The sequence below is a fragment of the Lingula anatina genome, chromosome 3 (genome assembly GCF_051362555.1).
Source record: "Lingula anatina isolate TDL-2025a chromosome 3, LinAna3.0, whole genome shotgun sequence".
NCBI lineage: Eukaryota > Metazoa > Brachiopoda > Lingulata > Lingulida > Lingulidae > Lingula > Lingula anatina.
The window spans coordinates 32,849,893-32,877,098 of record NC_141769.1 but is presented as its reverse complement, the minus strand read 5'-3'; the positions used below and the strand labels follow the sequence as shown (position 1 = coordinate 32,877,098).

Here is a 27,206-nt window from a genome sequence, read left to right as displayed (position 1 = left end):
GGCCAGTTGACGCCAATAAGTTCATTTTCGGTTCTAGTTAGACCTGGTGAGAACGCGCCCTGAGCACGTTAATGTGAATATCTTCAGTGGGTTTTAAACCTTGAGGAACACTTGAGAAGATACACGATTAATTAGCGAAGGAGATATGATAATGGGGCCGGATGATGTTCGGATCAAATTAGATTATTATTAGATTAGAGAAAATTAAGTGCAGAAATGTCGATATTGAAAAGCAATATTTGAATACTTGTTTATAAGAGTGAAATAAAAACTGTTTGTTGCAGTATTTTATGAGTAAATAATGTTAAATTAATTAATAAATGTGAATTGATTAAAATATTTAAAAATTAAAAAATTAAAAAGTGGATATGCTGAACGCAATGAAGAGAACACCCCGATTTTCATTTACTCAGCAAAAAAAAAGAAAGGCTTCGAGCAAATTACATGTAAACAAGCTATAAGGAATAAAAGAATAGACGTATTTCTGCTATATCATATGTGGACTTATAATATCAACATATTCTATATGACAAATGATGCGTCTTCTGCATTTTTTGTAACCCATGGGAATTCACAATATTCATACTTTCTAATAAGCAGTCCCTTGCGTGCCAAACAAGATAAAAACAAAAACAAAATTTGATTGTAAAATCTTCTCCGTTTGCTACATTTTTAGTGGTTCCTATAACTGCAATATCCTATAAATGATCTATGTTGTAGTGGGGGTGGGGGGTGGGGGGTGGGGGGGGTGAGGTACGAAATGAATCGCCGTTATTGAAGAGAAGACATTAAGATACTTTCCAACCTGAATGTCTTATTGGTGTTTCATTATTTAGCCGCTGAATGAAGAAAGACAGTGTGTATTTAACAGCGTTTTGGTCAGAACAGCTCGTCCCGTGAGCCGTGTCACGGACCTGGACCAGGGCAAGGGTGAGGCCGTGGTGTTAAAAGTACTTGAGCGGCCCATCTTTGTACGCGGCACCTCTGTTTATCTATCAAAGACAAGAACGCTGTTGTTCTATCAAATGAATTACTCCGAGTTACTTTGAAGATCTAAAGAGTGGAGAGCTTTCTTCCTCCAAGTACTTAGTCTCTTCAAGCGTTCGGTGATCCGCTCAGCGTGGGACGGTTTTGCAGCACAAGCAAGCGCGTAGCGTTTTTCGAGGGCGAGCTCGATGTTGGCTGATCGGAAAGCCGCGGGTCGCCCGGCCTGCACTTGGTTCATTCAACGTGTCGGACTGAATTGAAGTTTTCGGGGCGGAATGGGTGTTGTCAAGAATGGTATTCACGGAATATGTGCCTTTCTTTTTTTCTTTCCTTCTTTTTAAGACGCTGAATAATTGTTTATTGGCACATATTCATTACCATATTTACTCTTTAATATTCAGGATTTTTCTTTATCAGTTTTCAGAAAGAATACTTTCTAACTTGGATGAGGAAAAAGGTATATCCTGAAAATAGCTATAACGGGATATCGATATGTCATTTTCATTCCCATATGAATTCTTTTATCTTTGAGATAAAAATTCTCTGCAATAGCCTCAACGGGCTTTCGATCTCTTATTCTAATTCCACACCCGATATTGACGTCATGAAATCTGGTATCTCTTTCTACCTGACTTTCTTCGTACCTTTAAATAAAAATATTTTAATTTTCTCTTAAAGGTTAAACACACACGACGTTCTCAGTTAAAAAATTTAGTATGGATTCAGTTTAATAAAGACAAAATGGACGGACGGTGACCTGGAAATGAATCAAAACAAAATAATTCCGGCTTTCCGATCTCCGACCAAGCCACCCAGATTCAGCCTTAAACAAAGAATAATACATCAGCTCTAAGTTGATACTGAATTTACTGATCCAACCACTGTGCCCGAAATTATATTATTATCTCGTTTCCCGACCTGATGAGAGAATACGGTAAAAAAACACGTTTGGACAATCTCGAAAGAAGTGGTGAGAATATAGGGAAACCGCGAGAGGTAGGGTGTGGGTAAACAACAGCATGCTGGGGAACAGCAACCAGAAAGACGGCTCGGGTTTCTCGTGTCAAAACAACGTCAACACAGACGCTAACGTCTTTTGAAAACCGGGCCAGTTTTTTTTATCTCTTGACCTGAGCTTTCTGACACCTTGGTGTTAGCATTTGCCCGGATAAATTCTTTTCTTTTTTTTTAAATCTCATCACTTTTTTCACTTTATTGTTTGATATGACGGATATAACAATTGTTTTATCGTCAAAATATCTTTCTGCTCTCTCTCGTTTGATTGCTCAAAGAGAACAATCCATACGGCCAATTTTGATCATTAAAAATTAACATCTTGCTTGCATTTTAGAACCACATTAGGTTCAAGATCTTTAGCAATCCATAAAGATGCACTTACTACCTCTGCTCGGAATGTATATGTATCTAATGATAATAGCCCCAGAGTTGAGGACCCAGGTCGCCCGGATCAAGAACGCTAATCGCAGCACTGTGACCTTAGAAATTGTACTTGGACACGTCAATGACGGCTCCAACAGCTGACCGCTAATATTAGCATTATTAACAACAATAGTGGACAAGGCTTTGAAAGTGGTTATTCGACAAAAACTTAAAAAGTAGTATAACACGATGGAAGATGTGTGATTATGCACCAGATTTTACTGATAAAGGGGTAAAAAAAAAGGTAGAAAAAATACAACGTGGTCTGTAAGAACCGCCAGCAACCCGAGGCAATGGTTGCATCTCCGCCCGATTCCCAGTGGTCGCCCTTTCCCTGTCCGTTTATCTTGGCTTCTCTAACTGCCCGACCTTCAGGTAAACGCTAGAAGTCAACGGGCCAAAATAAATAAAAGATAAATATTTTCTTTGTGTCTACTATTGCTTAAACAAATCTTAGGATAATTGTTTTAAGCTGTGCGCGTTTAAAGCCCCGCCGCGCGGTGTGGCGGGTATACAAGACTGTTCCGCTGCCTTCTCGAGTAGAGGCAGCAAGACCCAGAGAAAGTACTCCACTTTTAAATTTCCCGACTTCAAACAATATATATCAAGGGGAACGCTTTGTACAGCGTCGTCATTCCACTTAAGAAAATAGATCTAGCTATAATGGCACCTCACACCTTCAAGTTGAGATATTTTTTTCAGGGAAAAATCCTTTATATCTTCTTTTAACGGTAATTATGAGACAAGTACTTGTGAAGAAGTATCCAGATAGACCGCTACATGACTGAGTTTACACAGAATTTTATATAAAAAAGATGGGCGTATTCAAATAGTGAAAAAATGATAAAAACAACCTCGGATAAACAACCAACACTGCATGAAAAATCAGCTTTTATAAATCTTGAAAGGCGATCAAAAGGCCTCCTTTTATTCACCTTCTCACACCTTTCCTAGACCTTTCGTTTTTTTAGGAAAGGTGTAAAAGACGATCTTTTGAATGACTTTTGTATAAGTGAAAAGGTATACAAATGGCCCACTTTTCTTCACCTTTTCTCTACACAAAAGTTTAACTTTCATAAACCTTTTGCTGCAAAAAGACGATCTTTTGCTTGAAGAAAAGGTATTCTCAAGTTCATCATTCATCAACTTTTTGCATGCTAAAAGGCATATGAATGACCCATATTTCTCTACCTTTTCCTGCTAAAAAGTCCAACTTTCAGATGCCTTTTGTGCAACTTTTCAGATACAAAAGATAACCTTTTAAAACCTTTTCATTTAAGAAAAGACTGCATTTTACCTTCTTTTGTTACGTATTTTAATGTAATATTTATTGCGGCGATTTAATAATATATTGATAAACAGAACAACACATGGTATAAATTTTAATAATTTATTCCATTATAACATTTTGTGCTGGTTGCGCTTGTCTTTTGAAAGTTTTTTGATAATCCAAGGAAATTTGATTTTTTGTTTTGATAATCCAAGAAAGGCCCAGGAAATGTTCTCTAAATGTACTTTCAGCCAGATCCACTAGTCCTACTATATATGCGTAACTTCCCGCTCTCCTGGGAGTAGTTTTCCTGGAATCGTCTGTCAAGTGAACACTTTGCCTGCCCAAATCTTTGCCTTTTGCCTCCTGAAAAATAGGATGCATGTAATGATAAATGCTGTTTTGGATAACAGTTCATTTTAATGCTAATCAAATATGATAAAACAATGGCAACTTTTATGATGTTAGAAGTATTTTCAAACTATGGACTTAAAGCCATCAAATGCTTAAAAGAGAGATTTTACAAGGTTTAAACATGATTCTATAATAGTACCTCCTTCCTTCTTTTCCATATTTTTTGTTTCAGCTCATCCAGTCCTTTTGCTTGTTTTAGAACATCCTCCTACTTTTCAGATCTGTAGTATCTTTTAATGGCACCTGGTAAATAAATTAAAAGAGTGAATTATTTGAGTGTAATATCATGCAAAAAGTTTTCAATTAGGGAAATATGAATAATGAAATAGCTACAAGTAATGATGAAAATATGCATTCATGATTACTGCTAGGCAACTTGATTGGGCCTTGTACATAACTTATATAAGCTCCTGTATTACATACCCCATTCTTCTCTTCCAATTTTTTTTGCCTTAGTCCATCCACTTTGTTTGTTTGTTTTATGTGCTGTTCAGACAGCCTGTCTTTTAATAGCATCTGGAAAAGAAATAGATATTTTAAGATAGTGAATTATTTTAGTGTATCATACAAACAGTTTTCATTAATGAAAATATGAATGCTGAAATAACTACATGCAATGATGAAGATATTAATGATTACTGCTTAGGGTTCATACAGCAACATAAAAGCAAATTGAATGACTTCTGAGGCTCTAAATCAATAACTTTTCAATAACTCAATGCGCCATACTGTCATTTTTAAGTTTGCATAGAAAAGAGGTGCATCATTCACACAAACTTTGTATTTTAATGATAAAGAAACATGAGAAAAAAATTGACAGATTAAAAAGGGCATTCCCCCAGCATGTCTGCATTGAGGTTAAAAACAAGGTTTGAAATAATCATTCGACAAATTTCTAACTGATCAAATCCCAGAATTTTTTAGGGAAAAATGATAAATACAAGCCCTTTGTAAGGCTAATAACAATTTCAAGTACTTTTAAAGTCATAAACAGACTGAATACATGTACAAGGGGCAATATATACTAGATTCAAGCACATAAAGTGCTGTATGAACCCTGCGAGTGAACCAGTGCATTGATTATATAACCCTGCCTGGAATTTAGGTCAAGGAATGTAGGTCGACTCTATGGGATTAATACAGGCCAGTTATATACATGTACAGAATCTTTACTTGTACGCGGGGCCGTACTTTGACGTAAACTTTTTGCAGTGTTCTAATAAATAGGACAGAGTGTTTGATTAACAATTGTTTCACGATCGTGATAATCTTTTTTCAGCACGGTCTGTTCTTCGTGCATAAAACCCATCTTGGGCGTCCGTGACACGGTTGTTTGTTCCCTTATTATGATTGATTCAAATGTTATATTAGACCTACCTGATGCATTTACTCATTCTCTTCATCCTCCTCAGTTAAATTATCGCCGCAACAAATGCCATCTTGCAAAGAAGTCGACCATAATCAATACGGTGGCTTGGAAATTATATACTGTAACCGGCCTACACAGACTTACAGTCCGCGCATTTTTAACCGCCTGGCCTTGCGCATGCGCAGATAGTATGTAATGGGATATCTTTCGCGCCGATTCTCTAGCATTGACCTATAATGCAGTATTAATGGCAGAAAAGCTCGCACGGCAACCTTTTACTTCGTGTTTTACTCAATACTAAAACAGCAAGAGACAATAATATAGATCACTAAACACGGGGCAGACGGTCATCGTTTTACAAGGTAGGTGATATAGTGATTTCAGTAATGTTCGCACAGTGTATGTTAACACAAATTATAGCAAAGCATGCTTCTGGGATTAAAGCGGGAATCTTTCTCGACGCACTGCATGTTGCAGGGTAATTTAGCCGTCTCTCGAGAAAGGATCGAGTTATACTGAGTTTCATTGGGCTTGGCTTTTGTCTGTTCTAACGTTTGACCTGTTACTCACTGTGGATTTTTGAAATATACAGTATGTGCACGTCCACGATACAGGGTAACAACAAGGGGTTGTCATTTTTAAAAGTGTTAGAATATTCCCATGTGTTGGATTACAAGGGGGTGCTTTAATGTGAAAGGGGATGGATTCAACTTAGACCCCATTTCCAGAGATTAGATCGATCTACTTTAGATCTACCTAACTCCCTGGGGGTTCACGCTAAATAGCTGTCAGCCGAGTGGACACGAAAGTTAATTACCCCCTTACAGCTTGTAGTAGGCGGGACGGACATTTAAGCCGGATTATCTGACAGTAATCTAGTGAGACTCCCCGTGGGGATAGATCGATCTAAAAGGTCTGGGAATACAGCCTTATACAACCGAAAATGACACTATTTAAAACAGCTGCACATTATAGAAAAGAATTAAGTTCTCAGAAAAATATTGTCAAGTGTTTTTGTCATGTCTCTATTATTCAGTATGTCTTTTCTTTTATAAAGGAATTGGGCGTCACAAGGATGAAAAAGCAGTGCCTGTCGTCACAAGAAAAGAGATGAACATCTAAAAGAAGGCTGCATTCCTGTGCTCCTGTTATACATGAATTCCCAGTCTGCAGCTACAATAGAAATTGTTAACCTACATGTATAACCTCTTTGTGTTTACCTCAGACCCCCTCACCGTCAGATTTATGGAATTAAACATGCTAAAATGGTAAAGGGGAGACTGACTCGCTCTGAGCAAGAGAATAAGTAAACAGTTATGTATGGTTGATAATTTTCCTCTGATATTAAGATTAACTACAGAAGTGTAAGCAAGATGAATGAAGGATATGCAAACAGTAACAGTCTGTCAGTAATATAACCAGTTCCAATATAAACAAATTCAAATTGCATAGTTGATTACTACCTATCTAACTTCGGTTAAATATTTCCATCATGCCCAGGGCCTTACTATTAGGGATTATGTAAAAGGTAAAACTTGCTCTCTGGAGTTTAAAACACATCATAACAATTTTAGAGTGGTTTTCTCCTTAGAAACGATCATCTGGTCAGGCAAACTATGGAGAGGTGACCTCTGACATTTATTGTAATTATAATTTTTGACTTGATACAATCAATGCTAATACTGACATAACTGCAAATAACAAAGTTAGTGATGAGAGATCCTATAACCTTTTTTGTCAAGGAGGGGTGGTTTTCTGTTAAGAGACAATCCTCTAGCCAGGCAAATTATGGAGAGGTGACCTCAAACACTATTTTGACTTGGTGCAATCAATGCTAAAATTCTGACATTACTGAAATTAACAAAGTTAGTGGTGAGAGATCCTATAACCTTTTTTGTCGAGGAGGGGTGGTTTTCTGTTTAGAGACGAGCCTCTAGCCAGGCAAATTATGGAGAGGTGACCTCAAACACTTTTTGGACTTGGTGCAATCAATGCTAAAATCCTGACATAACTGAAAATTACTAAGTTAGTGACGAGAGATCCTATTGCCTTTTTTGTCGAGGAGGGGTGGTTTTCTGTTTAGAGACGAGCCTCTAGCCAGGCAAATTATGGAGAGGTGACCTCAAACACTTTTTGGACTTGGTGCAACCAATGCTATAATCCTGACATAATTAGCTACTGTCCAGAAGCATGGAGATTATTTCCTGTGAAAGTAATTATCAAGGCAAATATGGAGATGTGACCTCTGACATATTATTTTTTATTTGCTGTATTTAAGCCCTGACGATATTGGAATAAAAATATAAGTTACTTTCGATTCTGAAAGTTGTTTGTCGTTTAAACCGTCAAAATTATATGTCTACCTCAAGTGAAATTCGGTGAACACTTCTTCTACTGCACTGAATGCTATATATTTATACATAAACTCCAGCCAATGCAAGATTGCATAATTATTTCTCCGAAATGCAAATCACCACATTCAATCTATCAGTTAAATACTTTAGTCAAAGTGCAAAACATTTCATCATGCAAACAATTTGCAAAAGTATTCGCTTTTTCCATAATGCGCTTAATGTAAGATACGGAATTAAGTCCTGTACATAAAATAAATAGTATACATACAAAAGATCACCACGCATTATTATAAAATTAGTCTTAAGCTTTCAGAAAATAAAAGATAAACAAAATGTGACCTTTCCAGTTAACAAAAGCTGGAATGTAAGGTGGCCTTTCGTACTGTAAAAGGTGATAGTTGAACTTTTGAAAACTGAAAGTTAATGAAAATGTGAATGACGGTCTTTCCGAGAGGTAAAAGTTGATAAAAAGATGACCTTTTACAAATGAAAGGTGAAAGATGACCTTTTCGTCAGGAAAGGATGATGAAAGATGAGGGATCATCTTTCGATAACATTTTGTAGATGAATGAAAGGCGATAAAAGGTGTTTTTTCATGCAGTGCAATGCATGGGAAAAATATTAATGTGCCTGTATCAGAGAGAGAGAGAGAGAGAGAGAGAGAGAGAGAGAGAGAGAGGGGGGGGGAGAGGGGGCATAGCAAGTCTGAATATAATAAAAGCAGCACAATTACATAAAAGGATCATGCCACCATAGGAAAAAGTCACTTAGTGTTGTAAAATTACATAAAAGGATCATGCCACCATAGGTAAAAGTCACTTAGTGTTGTAAAATTACATAAAAGGATCATGCCACCATAGGAAAAAGTCACTTAGTGTTGTCAAATTACATAAAAGGATCATGCCACCATAGGTAAAAGTCACTTAGTGTTGTAAAATTACATAAAAGGATCATGCCACCATAGGAAAAAGTCACTTAGTGTTGTAAAATTATCTATTATATAGCAACAGATAACTTACCACCATCATAGTAACACGTAGTATAGTGCGCTTTCTTATATCTATTTTTCACTAAGAACCTAATGAGGTTGATTAATCCATTTTCATTAAATCAGTTATTTGCACTGCTATAGATTTTAGATTTCCTATTACAAATTATTATTTCACATTTCTTTATCGTTATATAATGAATGTATTTGTATCAATGATGTCCATTGTCGCCAGATAACTCTGATATACACCGCATAAGCTGCAATAAAACTTCTCTTTATTTATTTACTTTAATATGGCATCTCACCATCCTGACGTTTTATATTTCTTCACACATTTTTGTGGGTAAATTGTATATGGTCCTTGGCGCGTCATAAGTCCATACGAACAGATAGCGGTTTACCATGATCTTCGCACGTATGCTGAAAATATTTGTCAATGTGAATGGGTATTTTTTTTAACAAAGCTATTTCTCAAACCCTATTAACCGTTCAAATATTTGTCCATTCAAACCTTCGTGATACAAATAAAACGTTTAACCCAAACTTCTCTATGCTGAATATTTTGCACAGAAGGTTATCCAATGATGCTGTATCCCCAAGAAAAGCCTTGTAACTGAAAATGATGTGAAAAGTTTTTGTATCTATAATAAGCGTCTTTCAAATAAGTTATCGTTAGTCGAAGTTGAAATGTGGTCATAAAATATTATTGAGCACATTTTTTATAATTGAAAGAGCAAGATTTGGTGGCAATGTGATTATCATGAAAATTATTAAAATGAAAAAATAGATGAGATAAAAAATGACATAAAGGAATATGAAAAATTCCATGTACTGCAAAAGTCATTACAAGCACTCGAAGCCTAATTTAAAGGCGCATTTATGACATTCATTTTTTTATCATTTTCCAATTATTGAACTGCTTTCTTTTGATAATTCTGTAAATAATCATATATGCATTTAAATTTATTGACACTTCTTGTTCAATGGATCCGTTCTTTTTGTTTACTATTACCGATGTAAGATTATATTAAGAGCGTTTCTTTTTCTTTCGAATGTGTTTAGGCAAGGTAGAAATCACTGCATGGGTTTATGGTATATTGCCAAGGCCGTAATTTTTACAGATAGAAACAGTGCCAAACACTCATATTAGTTTTCATGTAAATCTGTGGACGTCCACTTTGTCCTTTTTGGAACTCCACTTAGACCTTTCTAAAGAGGGTAAATTCTGTAGTTGCGTCTTTTTTTCTTTAAATAAATCTGATAACATCTTCATGGGCTTATCCTGGTCTTTCGTTTAAACGCCTTTGAAGATGGCGAACGCTTCACTTCAGAGTTTCTGGGAAACGCTTGGTACATTTCAACCAGCTAAATCGAACTCCACTTGGCCTTCGCTGAAGAGGGCTGTTGCTCTACAGTAGTATGTCTTGACAGCATTCGATCTACTTCACAATTCTTCCACTAAAACCCGCTGAAGAGGGTAAACTGTTCACAGTAGTCCGGGGTATTGATTCTCTGCTTGCTCGCGTCTTGTAATCCGGACTTAAGCAAGTCAATACAAACACGGACAGCCCTAAAACTCACTACAGCATTGTTGAGAAATGTTTGATATCATAAGACCTCGGTTTTGGCTTGTTGTAACAAAGGGTTAGGAGAACTACTCAATGTAGTAGGACAGTGTACACATGCTAGAGCAAGCTGCCTGTGCCTTGTATGTCCATGCTCCCCGTTTACCTGCTTGATGTCGCATTCACTGAATCCTCGGAATAGTCGATATATTGACAGCTAATGGGTCCATTTTCTGAAATGTTGTGAAGCGTAAAACGGGTAGTTTGAAAACTGTCCATTCTATTAATAAAATATCTCCTAAAAATGATGCTATTTTATAAGTAGATTTCTTATTATGAAGGACAATACTTTACTTTTTTTCAAAGTGGCTCTCTAATATCGAATCCAAATTCGCCGGCATTGTCATCTTCGTTTTTTATTTCCGTTGAAAGTAAAATGAATGAATAAAAACACCATGTATTCTGGTTAAAAATAAATTACATAAAAAAAAATGTACCCGAACTTCCTCATTTTGACGGAAAACGCGTTTGGTATGATGAGTTATCACATATCTCGTATCTCATATAGCATTTTTTATACCTTATTTGATATATTTTATTTCCACTTTTCATATTTTATTTCTGTTCGAATACGTTTTTACAATGACTAAGGATATATACTTTGACTACTGCACTAAAACTACAAACACAATTTAAACAAATTTACACAGATATGATTTTCACCAAGGTTGCTTTTAAACATTGCCATCATTACGGCATTTAATCAGTTTATAAAGTTAACTAGATGGCGGTTGATTTAGAATATTATTTCTTGTATTGCTGCATGTTGTGATATTCTATTGTTTTTAAGTCACGTGATTGCAGAAAATATTGACGATTGGGAAACTGAGTTAGGTGTAAAAAGAAAACTAAAAAAACGAATAGAATAAAATATTATCTGCACATTAAGTAGGCTGTGAGGTAGAACTCCCAAAAAAAGCACAGGGAGCTGATATAGAACTGAATTTAAACAATAGTGTAGGATTACATAGAAATAACCTGCATTCCTTTAACTTGAAGAATTTTTCATGTTGGTCACGTGACAGCTGGACTTCGGCATCTGTAGAAGGAAGAAACTCTTTACTCCGGATTTCTGTTGACAAGTGAAAGGAAGCCCTGCCTTCAACATGGTGTTTGATAATGGGAAAGGAACGCGCAGGGAGATGTTTTGTTTCGGGGGCTCTAATCCCTCCCTTCCGCCGCTACTTGGCTTAGGAGGGTCCTCGATAAACCCCGACTAATCCGCAATCGATTTCACTGAGAGTTTCGCCTTCAGTGGTCGGGGTTTGCGGCAGGTATATTTCTCCACCTGTCAAGCAGCAGTACAGGTATTATCTAAGCTGGGCCTGTTTTCAAAGACTAAAACTGTGGAAAGGCCCCTCTGGCACTGACCACACTGCCAGGCTCTTTGCAACCTATGTTGATGTTGGTTTGCCAAAGTGCGGATAAAATCGGAGCTAAAAAACAATAGTGCTTTCAGTTCATGCATTTTATGATCTAATCATATATTTATTATTGCCATTGAAGGTGTTGGCCTATCTTTTTTCTTTACCGTGTCTTTAATCAAATCACAGGTAATGTGTCACAGCTGAAAAACTGAGAGAAATCTGTATCAGTATTATAAAACAAATATCGGATGTTTACAACGTTTATCCCCTGGCTCTCCCCTAAGTAAAAGTGGACCACCCGAAGCAAGGCTCAAGCCCAACCAATGAAACGAACAGGCTGGGAGAAAGTTGTCAGTAAACACTCTGACAGCCCGTTGCTCGTATAATAAAAGCGTGCAGTGGAGTGAGATGAGATCGCGCAGCCCCTCCTCCTGTATCGCAGCAAGATTCATCTCCACTTTTCAGTTTATTAACGAACGAAAACCTGCAAGAGTCTGACACAGGGATAGTAGTTTGTGTTTGACCATCACAAGCTGAACTATCGCGAGTTGGCAGAGGAAAGAAAAACCTACCAGCAGTCAAACTAAGACAACGCCGCACTGTGGCTACCATAATACTCGTGCTTATTCTATAGCAAAGCATGTTTTCCTTGGAACGTGCGGTAGAGTAGGGTTCGCCAGCTGAGAGAGTCCCCGCAAGCGCCACTTGATCACGCGTGATGGTGGAGAAACATTCCCCTCACGCGGTGGAGTTTTATCCGGAGACGAACAGCAAGCCTGAGCCAACAAAGAGGAGAGGGAAGAGAAATAACTCGGTGAGTAGCGTTCGACCGGCCACTCTGTTGAGGTTTGGTGTGTGCACGTGGTACTGAGGCGAAGAGGAGGAGAGGGGGGAGGGGGTACAGGTTCTGTCTATTTACACAGCCGTGAGGTCAAGATATGCCGCATGTATTTATGTAAAGTTCCGGAAAGATGTGGCAGGTATTTCACCTGACCGTGGTTTAAGTACCTCGAGTCCGTATTGTCAACGAAAATATTATCAGACTGTATCTGGTGAACGGGTATATATTACAGCGGCCGTGTACCGATACTGTTTGAGAAGGGCTATTTTATTTTATAGCATCGTTGACGCATTCACGGGCTTGGACGCAGCAGGCAATGCAGCAATTAAAGGTGTACAGTAATGCTATGCCCCAAAAGTTAAAATCCCCATATCCTTGGCGATTCACCGCATGTTTTATCGATACACCAAGAGGCTATCCCTCCAGAAAGACCAACTACTTTCAAGTGGTCTTCATTATTGTGATTGTTCCAAATGGAGTTGGGTCGAGAAATGCCTGGAATATACCTTGCTTTGTATTTATAAGCAGAAAACCTGGCGCTGGTATATATTTTCCGGCAGTTAATATTTTAGATGTCCAGTTCTTGTTTCATGGCCAATTACCCCCCCCCCCCCTCCCTTTCCCTTCAGACTCAGGACAGACGTACACACAGATAATTTTCTATCTGGCATTTGTCTGTCTTTGGCTGTCTAATTCTGAATTGTCTGCTTCTGGTTGACTGAAAAGTTTCTTTTTTTCTAGCCTCTGATATGTGCAGTAGTGTGAAATTTTCTTTTGTACAGAAAAAGAAAGGATGAAAGAGAGACATTTTACAGTATGTTCTACGGAGTTGTTGTATTTTGTCACAGATAGCGTAAAACCCCCTGTGAAATGATATTGGACCTTAACTTGTCGGTGATGGTTATTCTCCTTGTTCTGCTTCGTTATTTAGCCTACATTATCTACAATACGGGATAAAAAGAAACAGTCACTTTATCAGGTTGTTGACATCAAATACAGTGTACAACTGTGCCCATCCTGGGCATTATTCAAATGCACGAAACTCAAATATATCTGCTTGTGTCCTTGTAAGCCTAAAGTAATAGAAATGAAAAAGAAAAAAAAATTCACTGCGCTCAACTTTCAGTTTAGAGCAAGAAATGAAAAATTGGGGGGGGGGGGTGCAGACTTGGTATTGTCAGTTATGGTATAGTTTGAAAAAGTGGGACGCCGGACCACGGGATATCGAGAGAGAGAGAGAAATAAACCGGGCAGATCATGCAGTCGAGGCCCCCGGGATAGAAATCGTCGCCCGCCAATGTTTTTCCTGGTAATCCGGTGATGGGATATGGGTAAATCAGGTTAGCGAGATGAGCACAAACAGTTGAATCGACTGGGTTAAGAGGTAAAAAATCCAAAAAAACTTGGAGGTGATGCTCACTGACTTCTCCACACTGTTGATGTTGGTTGTCTTTTTTTCATTCGTGAACTACAAGAAACTGCAAATACGTAATTTAGTGTTAAGATACCTGTGCAGGCTTAACGCCGCTGCTGGGAAAGTAAGTTTTGAACATGACCCCCCTCCTCCCCGTCTACACACTAACCCTTAATTAAGCCACAAATTTCTTTCAGAAAACAGGTATTCCAAAACGCGCGTTAGCTGGCTTCAAATTATTCGTCTGGTATTTAAAAAATATCTTCCTGTGACCATCCACCGCCGCATCAACATCAATACGCGGAAGAAACTACTCTGATTTTAGCGTGAGAGAACCACAGCCGTGGATCTTTGATTTCGGATACTACATTGTAGTAGCTTGTATAGAAGTACGTGTAGCACGAAATGCGCTTCGCATTGTATTTCCCGTGTGCTGCTTCTCGTAGGAAAGTCATGTTCTTTAACAAAGAGGAACATAATTCTAAATGTAGATCGAATGGAGATATTTTTGTGACGATGTTGTCAGACATAACAATGATACCTACTCGTGAGTAGCCTACCTGTAATGTTGTAATTCTGATATCGTACTTGTAAATCATTAGATCTTCCACACTTGTAACTACTACTAGGCCTACTGGCACGCAAAACACTTGTGTTTCTATAAACGTCGGTAGTAGAGGGAATAAGTACAAATAAGACTTGATATAAGAGGGAACTTAGTTGCTCGGTACCCAATTTTGTTACATAGAACAGATTTTTTTGATTGGCTGGAAGGGTTCTTTTGAATGCACAATAAGAACAAAAAGAAATAAATGCAAATGAAAAAACGGAGGTTAACGCATCAGCCATTGAGGAGATTTCCTAGATTAGATATCCCTTTCCAAGTTAGAAGAATATTTGATTTTTTAAATAACATGAAAATGCCAATAAAATTAGTCGTTGTACAAAGGGGAATATTGCTTATAATTGCGTAACCTATGTAGCGACCTTAACACAAATGAAATACCGACACACGTAGACAAGAAGAATAAACAAGTCAGTAAACAAACCGGTATTGGCTGACATAGAGCAGTCGACGCAGCATCTGCGGATTACGTTAACACAGGGCATGTTGCTCGCGCTAACAGCCCACTTCAACTTCAGCTCTGTTGCCATCTTTCTGAGGAACTGGACCTTTATGTTAGGGTCTTAAGGTCGAAGTAACGGGTGAAAGTTGGGGAAGGCAGGTGATGAGTGGCACTTGTTTCGTACTATTTCTGGGGAACTCTTCCTCTATTAATGGATGGGTTAATACTGGAATAATTCACCATTGACTCGACGCTAGGAGCAATCTAACTGAACAGAATCATAGATTTGTAGTGATGTATTGTGCATCTATTGTTATACAAATTACTTTTTCTTTTTTGTTTGGATAAAGAGGTTTACTGGTTATCTATATTTGGTAAAATTTAATGAATATCACATTTAAGTACTTGATCAGTTTTCATAAAGCCGAGAAAAAAAATGTATGTATAAAAGCAAATATTATTGACAGGGTATATGCTGCGGGCTAGCTGGAAGTAGTTGTCTCTGGACGCGCCTTTATTAAATGAAAACGTCTTGTAAAGGTGGGATCGTTGGTCAATGTTATGACCAGAAAGTACATTCTTTCGGATATTGTATTTTTTCTGATAGCTCTTGTTAAATAAAATGTGGCATGTTTTCCCGACAAAGCTGTTACTGAAGATCGCAAAGAGATGGGAGTAATAACTTTCCACTTTAACATGGCAAATTCTAGCGATTTTTAACTGCTGCACTTTCGACTGAGACTCGTAAAAGGCGCTTGGTATTTAGCTGGGGTTAGTTTTATGTTAGTGAATTACTCTGTAAAGTCTTTGCAATCTCCCGTGATATTCTCCGCATACTTCAGTGAAAAATTGGTGCCAAGAATAAAAAACAAACTATTCTAGAATTAATACATTGTTGCCAACATTTCAAGCCGAAAAATTTGTAGACCCAATGTTTATTTTTCTATGAGTTTGGCAAACAAATGAGTCATTATCATATTGTGTTGAATTGTGCGGTAAATATGACAGAATAGGTGATGAATATTCATATCATAACATTTAAAATTCATGGTGTTAAATGCGACAGATTCTTTTAATGCATTGCTAGCCAATTAAAATGCATATCCTACATTGATTTAATTGCTGGTGGGGGTTCCATGGAGTTTGAAGTGTTGCAGCAATCTTTTTATTCGCCTCGAAAGTTAATAATGGAGACAAATAGGAACATTAACTGTACGCTTCAATCATGTGATGTTTTGAATATTTTTTCTGCGTGGAAAGTGTCTTGGAGTGGTCCTGCTTCATTAGGTCTCTTCAAGCCAACTAACTTAGCAAACCTCTTATCCATGATCTGGGCCCACATATATAACATAGGGCCAGGGGCTATGGATAGCCAAAGCAGCTTCTGCCTCGCCGTATTTGTTAATTGAAATAACGGCAGTCTCTGTATTTATCGTTAATTCGATTACGCGATGGAGAGTGAATATCGGAAGGGTTTTAAGAAAAGCCTGTAGTATTAAAACATAGATTTAACAGTTGCGCACGATTAAATGTTGTTACATAAACGCTTTAAAAGCACAGGTGGGGGCGTTTTCCTAGCTAGACTGGGTGGAAGATGTTCTAGACAGTTGGTGGTGTTTATTCTCCCCAATAATATGTTTATACTCTAGTCCTCCTCAAGTACCAAACATATTTTCCTTGGACAGTGTGCTCGATATTTCAGGTGTGAATTTTCGCATACTTCTCTTCTGCGTATTGTCGGCCTTTGTTTTCAGACACGGATTTGACAAAGTGAAAGTGTTTTCAGATGAGGGAGATACGCATATTGTGTTTGAGAAATCTATAATGCGAGCGGAAGAGTGCCCGCAGACATTTTGGAAACGCGCACGTGTGCATCTTGACAGGACAAGCCCCCAGCACACACGCCGACTGCAAATCTGATGTACGCTTCAGTAAACATCCCTTTGTTGGGGAATATTTTTTACAGATAATCATATGAAGAAATCGTACAGAAGAAAACAATTATGTCGTAATTAGTCAATGTTGTAATTAGAATTATCTGTTTGAATGCTTAACGAAGCAATTAGTTAACATATGTAAATTACACGTATGGGTTTAAAATTGCACAAATAGTTGAACAAGTATGTTTAAATCGATCTACTTCATTTAACTCGTTTTACGGAATATGGACTTTATCACTCAAAAGACGCGGGAAGAAATGCGACAACTGCGTAGACGGCCCTCATGAAATGGAATGAGAAATTTAAGCATGACATCTCGAAGTTTCGTTTTTATATAATAAGTTTTACTACTGGGTAAAGGAAATGTGTTTAAACTAATGGGCACTTAAACAAAAATAAGTCTTCGCACATAATAAAACTGCGCTGATGAACCTCAATTTTCTGTCATTCTCTATTTGTTTATTTTCTTTTTGTGTTAACTTTATTTTTTTTAATCATTTTATTAAATTGTTTTACCTGCCTGATATAAAGTCAACAGTTGAAGCATTTATCTTTTCTGAAAGCTAATTTTTCCGACTTTTTTTTCTCCTCTGTGCAAACGTATTTCAGTACCAGTCCCAGATATTTTGTATACAGTGTACTTGTATTTAATTCTTCTATGTTTGCTAAAGGCCCCGATATCAAAACATACGTTAAAAAGCAGTATCTTAATGTTAACACGCCAAATGTATTGGCGCAAACGTAATTAAGAAGAAACTGAGTATAAACAAAAATTGCATTTGTTTCCAAGCAAGCTGGATCTCATGGAGTAACCCTCATATTTATTTCCAGAATAAAAAGCAACTGTTACGTGTAGGAAAAATCTAGAAAGAGGTGGTGTTCAATAAAGAGAACGACAAGTAGAACAAAGAAGCAAACAAAAATTGAAAACATGCATTTGATAAATAGGAAATAATATTTTCAGTTTAAAAGCTCGATTGACTAATACTTGGAAACACATTCCGTGTATTAATGTCTCAAATCTGTACATTTATATGCAACTTAATCATTTTACGTCAATAGTATTAACGGTAGCTGTCATGATTTGATCCTGGACCAACTTAACAACAAATATTTCACATGAAGTCTCTCTCAGTCTCCTAAGGTGTTATTTCCCAGTTCACTTCTTCCTCCCAATCCGCGCGGTTTTATTTCCGTCGCGATCTTGTTGAGCTCTCGAGCGCACGTGCGCGTTAGAACAGATTGTCTTGTTACGTAATCTGAACTAAGAATACGCCAAGAACGCTGCGGTCGCACCGAGCCACCCCTTCTATAAGTTGTTCTTGCCACTGTGGAGCGTTATGTACCAACAATAGCGCATCAGTTTGAAGAAGTCGTTCAGCTCCCGCTTCCTGTGGGGAGTTCTCACCTCGCGGTACCCGCTGTTCGTGTATTATAGGCGGAGTAACCCTCATTGCATGCTATACTTGGATTATAGATTATTGCTTTACTGTAAGAAGAAATCGCTTAAAGGTCGAAATCGATTAGACGCGTGGGAACGAGGAACAGTTAATAAACTGATAATATTTAATGTTCTGCAATTCTCGCTGAGCATTCTTACTTACAGAAATTTCAATTATTCACGAAGGATATCATCTTTATCTTTAAGCTTTTTTTTATTTTTGCTTCTCTAGTCATCGCCTTTTCCTTTCCTTTTTTTTCATTTTTCTTTCCATAATGACATAGATAATATACTTTGAGACATAAAGCAAAATTAATAGAAGTGTAAATATATTTTATCGTTCATCACTGTTTATTTTTGGTTGGCGTGGTTTGTACATGTTCATCTTCTGTTCAGTGCGCTTTTCAACAGGCGATATCAAAATGTTGATTTTTCTCTCGTGATATATATGTATATTTGCTTTTTTTGATAAACAGAATTTTAATCTATTCAGTTTATTCTCTTCAGATCCTTCAGCTGTCATATCCTTCTACCTTAACTCTCTAATCCTGAATAGAGGGTCACTGGGTGCAAACAATCCCATGAAGCACCAAGACTCGCATCATTTCACGTTGCAAATTTTACAATTCTTATTAGCACTAATTAACGCCCCGAAGAAAACAATCAGCGCACCTGAATATTTTTTTCTCTTTCTTAATTATTTCAGGTGATGCCAGTCATCAACGCGGAAGCAGAGCCGGGGTCGTGCGCCGGATGTGGCGGAAGGATCGTGGACAGATATTACCTGTTGGTGGCAGATAGACAGTGGCACGTGCATTGTTTAACGTGCAGCGACTGTCAACTTCGGCTGGACTCGGAGCTGACCTGCTTCGCTAAAGACGGCAGTATTTATTGCAAAGAGGACTATTACAGGTAGCGCTGATTACGAGAAAACAACAAGAAATTAAATAGATACTTCTTGGGCATATGCTCTGCCTACCATTTTCCTGACTTTTCCTCTTTCTCTCACCTCCATCATAATAATGGATAAGATTTTAGGTTATTTTAGTTTGATAAAATATATTAAACTGCTTTATTTATTTATTTATTTATTTATTTATTTATTTATTTATTTATTTATTTATTTATTTTTCTCCTTGCATGACAGTTTACCTATTTATTTATTCATTTATTTTTTTAATTATTACCATAACTTTATGCTTACTTTATCTTTTTATCTAGTTGTTTGTCCAAATTTTTCAGTTTAACTACAAACTGGTATCAAAAAGTGTTCCAAGTAGACCACACAAATTTTGGTATAAAAATCATACCGCTTGTTGTACTACCGCGGCACACAGGATTTAAGCGCCTCTCAGAAATCTTTTGAAGTCAACATTTTGTCAAGTGTCCATTACGCGTAATTTCCTAAACTATTGGTTATCTTTGATCTCTCACTTAGGATAAATGCTCAGCTATTCCTCCACATACCAAGTCGTTCTCTTTAAAAAATTCACTTTACGATCTGTTGTGGTCTCTGCTACAATTCATAAGTCAGGTGGAACACAACTCGATGAGGAAAACGGATACTTGAAATCCTCTCCGAAGCGCTCCACCGTTTTCTAAAAAAATATTTGCTATTTCTGAACACCCAGGTGTGTGAAGTTTGCGAATCCTTTCAGAAATCAATCTATCACTTTCAAGGAGTTGTTGAGAGCTTTATGCACACTAAAGTAGCTGTAGTTTACTTGTGTGACGTACGACGTCCATTTAAGTTTTCTCGATTTGCAGAGTTTTCTAAACATTGCGAAACAACCGTCAATCTTTGTACTGCACCACATGGAGATGTTACGACTACCAGAAAGCAAGTGTCTTTTTTTATATGGAATCCTAAAACTTTGAGCTTCTGTATTAGAATCATGGAATCTTAACGAAAGTGTGCGATAGCCCTATTGTATAAAATGCAAGAAACCCAAATAATTTAATTTTATAAAAAAAAAATCAAGCCGTGGTATTATCGATGTTAATTTCGAAGATATACACAAGATCATTTTTGCAGTTTAATGACTTGCACGATTACGCATTTCAACCGTCAGTTTCTTAATCCTCAAGTTAGGTACACACCCCCCCCCCCCCCACACACACACGCACACCTTATCCCCCACCACACACACACACACACACACGCCCACCTTATCCCCCACCACACACACACACACACGCCCACCTTATCCCCCACCACACACACACACACACACACACCTTATCCCCCCCACCACACACACACACACACACCTTATCCCCCACCACACACACACACACGCCCACCTTATCCCCCACCACACACACACACGCCCACCTTATCCCCCCCACCACACACACACACACACACACACACCTTATCCCCCCCCCCACACACACACACACCTTATCCCCCCCCCCCACACACACACCTTATCCCCCCCCCCCCACACACACACACACCTTATCCCCCACCACACACTCACACACACGGACTAAGAAAGCAGTTCTATGACTTTCCGTTCTATGATTCGTAACGCTAACTCCGAATTATCGTAGCATTCTGTCCACTCCAGTGCTCATGTCACCACGCCCATACTCCCTGTAAACCAGGTCTCACCTCCACCCCCCCCACCCCCACCCCCACCCACCCACACTCCCCGGCTCCTTATCGTTCAGAAACGTGTTGAAATTTACTGCAAGTTGTTCTCCTTTTCAGTTGATACATTCGCCACTGGTCCTGTTTAAAAAAATTCTGAAGGACTAAACGTGCAGTGAAATGCTAACATGATGTTGCATTTGCTCAGATTAAAGCCTGAAATTGGTGGTTGATAAATGCAAATTGTAGTGTTTTCTACCACAGAAATGCGAAGGTTATAGTAGCCAGTGGTGTGTGTTTGGATAGCTTTTACTACTATCCCGACACCCTGGTTTTATCAGCGAAAGGCATACATTTTTCATGAGATCTTATCGTGTATTCACATTTGATATTCTGACTGTCGAAATATTTTCATTTTTCTCTCAGTTAGGTCTGCTCTGTTATGACATAACTTCGTTACTAATGGTGACAGTTTCCAATGTAAACTTGTTTCACGTGACGGTTTCTCTTTTATGCTATTCTTATACGTAGTGTAACGACGCGTTCCTAAACACCAACATTATTCCCCCTCTATAAACAATATAAGGATAAACAAATCGTTCTCTTCCGTGGAATTTCACTGGATCATGTTGACAAGGAGGAAAGAAACCAATTCTTCTCTCCTCAACGCTACGCCGGTAAGGAAAAAGCATACATGCACTTATAAGGCAAGAACTCGCCCTCACATCTAATGACATAGTCGAAATAAATTTTTTGTAAGCCGATACAAATAAAGATGATTGAAATAGATTTCAAACTGTTGAGACCACAGAGTATTTGATATGAAAACTTGAATGATACCCTGAAAGACTTTTCTTACAAGAATACAGGTGCAGGCAGGACGTTTATTTTTCTACGCGGTATCGAAAATAGTATGACAATGCCTGTTTTACCGGCAATTTCGCAATGTTTTCTGATAATAATTGAATGTGGTATGAAAATAGAAGGTCAGCTTTGTCGGAGCCGGGATTAATGCATTTAGGAAAATAAACGCTCTATTTTTCTGCTTGATTCGAGCCGTGTAAAATTTGGTTACTCTTCTTCTTTGTTTGTTTTCTTAAGTATAACTCATTTTCTGGTCACTTACGCCGCACAGTTTACTGGAAGAGAGGTCAGGACGATAGCAAACACGGCATTTAATGTAAAACTTTTGTCGCATTTTCTGACAACAAAATCGCGAGGAATTTTCCGCTCCAGCGTGCTACACTTTATGCACTTACAAAAGAAACTATTAGATGAATATTATGGGATATTTAGTATATTTAAAGAGAGAAATTATGGATGAATATAGTATCCACTAAAGGGTTGTATTTGCATTCCATCAGTGCAGTGCAAGGAAGCGCCTTTTTGTGGACTGCGGGGCATTCAGTCGTGAGGTTGCCGGACTTGGTTGAATCCATACATTGAGTGGCTCTTTCTTTAAGTTAATCAAAATCATTGATTTCATTTTAGCGCATCGAAAAAGAGCCATTGATTGCGATTTGGAAGAATAATAGTGGTTGTAGGGGCGCATCATAAGTATTCGCAGTCAAAATACGCCAAAAGCGCGACGAAATTAATTATTAATGAGCTCCCTCTTTCAACTGCGAGTCCGTTTGACACCTCAGTGAATTTAGATACAATGCTGCCAGAAATCTTGTTTCCCGCCAAAACAACGAATACTTGGTTCTGACCTCTTGAACCGCGTATTGTACACAGTAAGAGAACGTAACGCGTCCATTCGATCCCAGCGGTGAACAAATCTAACAGTTACATTAAGAATTAAATCGATGGTGCCCGTATTAACGATGAGCTGAATTACATTATATATAATGGAAAGGTTAGAATATTGGTGACTGAATATTCTTTGAAAGCCATGTCATTCCTGTCACGATGACCTGCCTTTGTAACTTTCGTGTTCGTAACTTTTTTTCTCATTTTATTTTGAGAGACGAGAAAAAATATCTTCTCACGTGAACCAAGACGCCGCTCTCCGTTTTGTTAGCTTCAAGCGGTTTACCCAGTAAAAAGATGGGGCGAAGCCGTCGTGGTGTTATTACATCGCTGTTACAAACCGGATTAAGCGAAGCTGGAATCCTCTTTGTGCGAGTATTGAAAAACATTTGTAAGAATTTTCCACGCCAAGAAACAGGATTGTGGGAACAGTCCTCTCGTCTCGGCAAGACATCGAGACCTCAAAATGTTGTCACGGAACCTCGAACAATTCAAGAAAAGGGGGGCTTATTTTAGTCCTTGTGTGTTGTTTTGACACCTTTTCTGCAAGTGGGGGTGCGGGTTCTTAAATAATTGTATATATACATGTACATATATTGATAACTTAATTACACTTCTCAAACAAGAGAAATCAGTAATGTAAGTGTTATCAAATTTAATGATATGACGTAAATTATTAAAGGAACGCTGGATAATGTCAGTTAGGCAAGCCCCGTAAAAGTTTATTAATCGATCTGTCATCTATCTCCTATACTTTTTCTATTCTCTGAATTTTTTTTTTTTTCTCTTTTTTTTTTTTTTTTGTTAAGTATATCATTTATTTTGAAATTATTTCATATCTCAGAGCAAAACTTTGTGAGTTTTGGACATTTACAAATATTTTTTGTTTATTCTTTTATTTCACTTTTTCATTTATGGATTTTTTTATTTTTGGTTCTCCCTATTTATTCCTTTCTTTCTTTTTTCTTTCTTTCTTTCTTTCTTTCTTTCTTCATCCATCCATTCATTCATTGATTTACTGTCTTATTTTGCAGACGATTTGGAATAAAGCGCTGTGCAAGATGCCATCTTGTAATATCACCGAACGAACTCGTAATGCGAGCAAGAGACTTGGTCTACCACCTCACATGTTTCACGTGTGTGACTTGTAACAGGGGGTTAACCCCCGGGGATCAGTTCGGAATGAAAGATACTATGATATACTGTCGGACACATTATGAGCTGATGCTACAGGGGGACTATTTGCCGGCTCTCTCCCCCACCATGCCGGGTCTGACGGCCCAGTTACCCTATTACAACGGGGTTGGAGCGACACAAAAAGGAAGGCCCAGGAAGCGAAAAAGTCCAGCGCCTGATCCGGACTCGTGCCCGTCTTTGGGTAAGTGGCCGTGTTTTGTTTGTTTGTTTGTTTGCTATTTACTTTTTTATCTGCGTCGTGTGTGTGTGTGTCGTGTGTGGAATAAGGTATCGTTCACTGTCGCTGGTTTATGGAGTTATGGTGTTTTTTCCTGTTTGTTTTGTCACCCACTCTTGTGTCCAAGTGTCCTTAAGTGGAAGTTTTCCGCTGATTTAATAACATACACGGGTATATCTCATGCTATATTTTTTATTCTAACGTGTCTAACGTGTATCTTGACACTCAAAATGCAAGAAAGAACGAGCGGCGTTAAATTATAAGATGATCTGCTTCATATCGCAATATTATACTACTGTTTGAAGCGATGAAAATAAACAAAAATATTTTATCAAATTAGGAGGTAGTTGCAGCTGAAGAAAAAATGATATACGAATGCGAATTACTTTCGCCCGGCTGGAGGGATTGCCACAGGGCAACACGAGAAGGGGGGAAATACATGCATGTTACCTTCAATACGCGACAGTAAACTCAAGGATTAATGTCATTTCCCATGTTGAATACTCAGATATCCGCTGTGAGACTGTCTTTTAACCGAACCGTTTTATTGGAAAAGCTCCCCTTAATCATTAATAACGGTTAAGAGGGCCTGCCTTAGGATGTGCAATTTCTGTCCTTTCAAATCCATATACTTCCCTGATTGTAAGTTAAGCGTAGATCCGGAACGTGGATAGTTGACAGATAATATGTTGTGAGATTTAAGAAGGAAGCTGGAGCTGGAACAACGTAATAATTTCATTTAGGAGTTAGCGGACATGCGACAAGCGAATAACGCGATTTGACGTGTGATTACAATGGCTGCCGGCGTGGAAAGAAGGAGACGAAATCTAGCCGGTGATGAGTCGGAAGACAGGGGGAACTGCCGAGTTATCTGATGAATAGATCGTTTAGTGTAGAAAATAAACCACGAAGACGGTTGTCTTAATAACGTTGTAAAACGAGAAAAAAGTTTTTGAGAAATGAGAAGAGACGTTCCCTTTGTGAAAAGGCGGGTGCGGTAGATTGATATAGCATGGCATTTGTGTGAGTGATTCATGTAAAGATCTCTTGAAATTATCATTATTTTAAAAGCAATCGACATTGCAGAATTGTGTACTGAAGAGAGAGAGAGAGAGAGAGAGAGAGAGAGAGAGAGAGAGGTGATCAAACAGACGTGTTTGTTTGTTTGTCAATAAACTTACATAATAAAAGGTGGGAGGGGTGAAAATAATGGCTGACTGACGACAACACCAGATTTCTCTACAAGTTAAAGAGGTAATTTTCTCAACCATGTACCTCCCCCTAATCTTACCAGTTTAGAAACTGTTTTGCAGAAAGAATTTACAAATAGAAACGCACAATTGTAATTTAGAAAAAAAGAAGAAAAAACATGAGAATAGAGACTTTTTTTACTATAACTGCATTCGACCGGTGTCAGATAGAATGATCTCGACCACAAACTTTATTAGGCCATCAAATAGTTTTGAATACTTGAGTCAAAACCTTGAGACAATCCCCCTCGCCTAATATAGCCTGATTGACAGGTGTAAGTTAATACGGCCTTAAGCCGGTTAGTTGGCTGACCGGATTAAGAGATGAAATACCCTTCTATAGTCGTGTAAGTTTTATGTCTTGACGCTTTTAGTTTTATGTAGCCCCGGCGGCGATGAGCAGAAAGCATTGCCTCCTCTTGGGTTCGTCTTGAAATAGCAACTTCGCGGTGTAAAGGGCTTCTCCTTAGGTCGGCCGTTTCCGGCAATATTATCTCTTTTCTCACAGTTTGAAAAGTTTATAAATCCGTAGGGCTCCACCCGAGGAGCATTTTACAAACTACAATTTGATCTCAACACCGGGTTGCGCTTCCTCTTCGTCGCGTATTGGTATTTTAACACGTAAGCTACATTTAGCTGAAAGCTCAAACTCACTGAGGGGAAAAAACAAGAGGAGGGGGGGGAGTGTGTGCTTGAAACGATTGTTTTAAAATCTTTTTTTTTCTGTGAGCGGGACGGTTTTGTCGTCTGAATGAATGCTATTTGTAAGCTAAGCTGTTTCTTTGACTAAGGCCTGTACTTGTCTAACTAAACATTTAATCAAGAGACGAACTACAGTTACTTCCTTCAAACAACAATTTTCACCTTGGAAGCATGACTTTTACGCAAAACATTGGTACAAATAGAAAGTGTGGGCTACGGTCGTCGTGTGTTATTTGAAAAATAACTACCCGTGGTTTGACCTCTAGAATATAAAAAAGAAAGAAAAAAAAAGAAAAAAGAAAAAAACAAAGCTGGGGCAGCATACACATCTTGGCTCCTAACCATGTGCTGCTCAAATCGAGTTTAAAGAATAAACACAAAGTACCGTTTTTTTCTGATGTAGGTAAAACACGATTTGTGTTTCATTAACATATAATCTGAGAAAACTTTTTTAGACATTCAAACACCTATCGGCTGTAAAAGAGGGGAAAGCTATGACAATATGCATCATTTGGATCGAAGGGAAATTTAAGAATTCGTCCGGGAATGTGTTTTCATACAAACATATGCGATAGAAAAAAGACTAAGGTTGACTCTGAACAAAAATAAAGATCGAGAAGTTATTAATAAACTTTCCAAACACCCTACATTTCCTCTAGGAACCCCAATGGCGCACAAATGAAGATACAATAGATAGTAACACAATATACGCAGAGAAAAATAATACTAAAAAATCCAATTATCTATCGATAGGGCTATGTCGAAAACACGTCCATTACATTGGTTCCGAGATAAGTGAAAGTGTGTAAATGGATGGGTGTAAGTTCTATTGGCAAGAAATTGCTTCATAATCGACTGCTAAATGGTGATTGCCACTGCTACTCGATTCAAGGAACAAAATCAATTTTGGTAAGCGAATTCTGATTATCATTCCACAAGGTTCCATAGTTCCTCTGCTTTTAAACTTTCCAG

General features: G+C 38.0%; 1 protein-coding gene and 1 long non-coding RNA gene across 3 annotated transcripts in view; one reads left to right on the top strand and one right to left on the bottom strand.

Moving 5' to 3' along the window:
* LOC106168296 (LIM/homeobox protein Lhx2) overlaps positions 1 to 27,206 on the top strand; it is a 54,934-nt gene that overhangs the window by 12,151 nt on the left and 15,577 nt on the right. Inside the window, exons 1-3 of one of the 2 annotated variants that reach the window (XM_013547310.3) lie at positions 12,178 to 12,631; positions 19,227 to 19,432; positions 23,903 to 24,246. In XM_013547310.3, the coding sequence (XP_013402764.1) occupies positions 12,536 to 12,631; positions 19,227 to 19,432; positions 23,903 to 24,246 (646 nt within the window). In that variant the 5' untranslated portion in view covers positions 12,178 to 12,535. Of the gene's footprint in view, positions 1 to 12,177; positions 12,632 to 19,226; positions 19,433 to 23,902; positions 24,247 to 27,206 lie in introns of those variants that run through there. The other variant, XM_013547311.2, reaches the window with a different exon arrangement.
* On the bottom strand, positions 3,816 to 5,675 carry LOC106164299 (uncharacterized). The gene is made up of 4 exons (XR_001238556.3): positions 5,489 to 5,675; positions 4,535 to 4,627; positions 4,251 to 4,354; positions 3,816 to 4,063 (listed from the first exon to the last, which is right to left on the bottom strand). It is a non-coding gene; the product is annotated as an uncharacterized LOC106164299 (long non-coding RNA).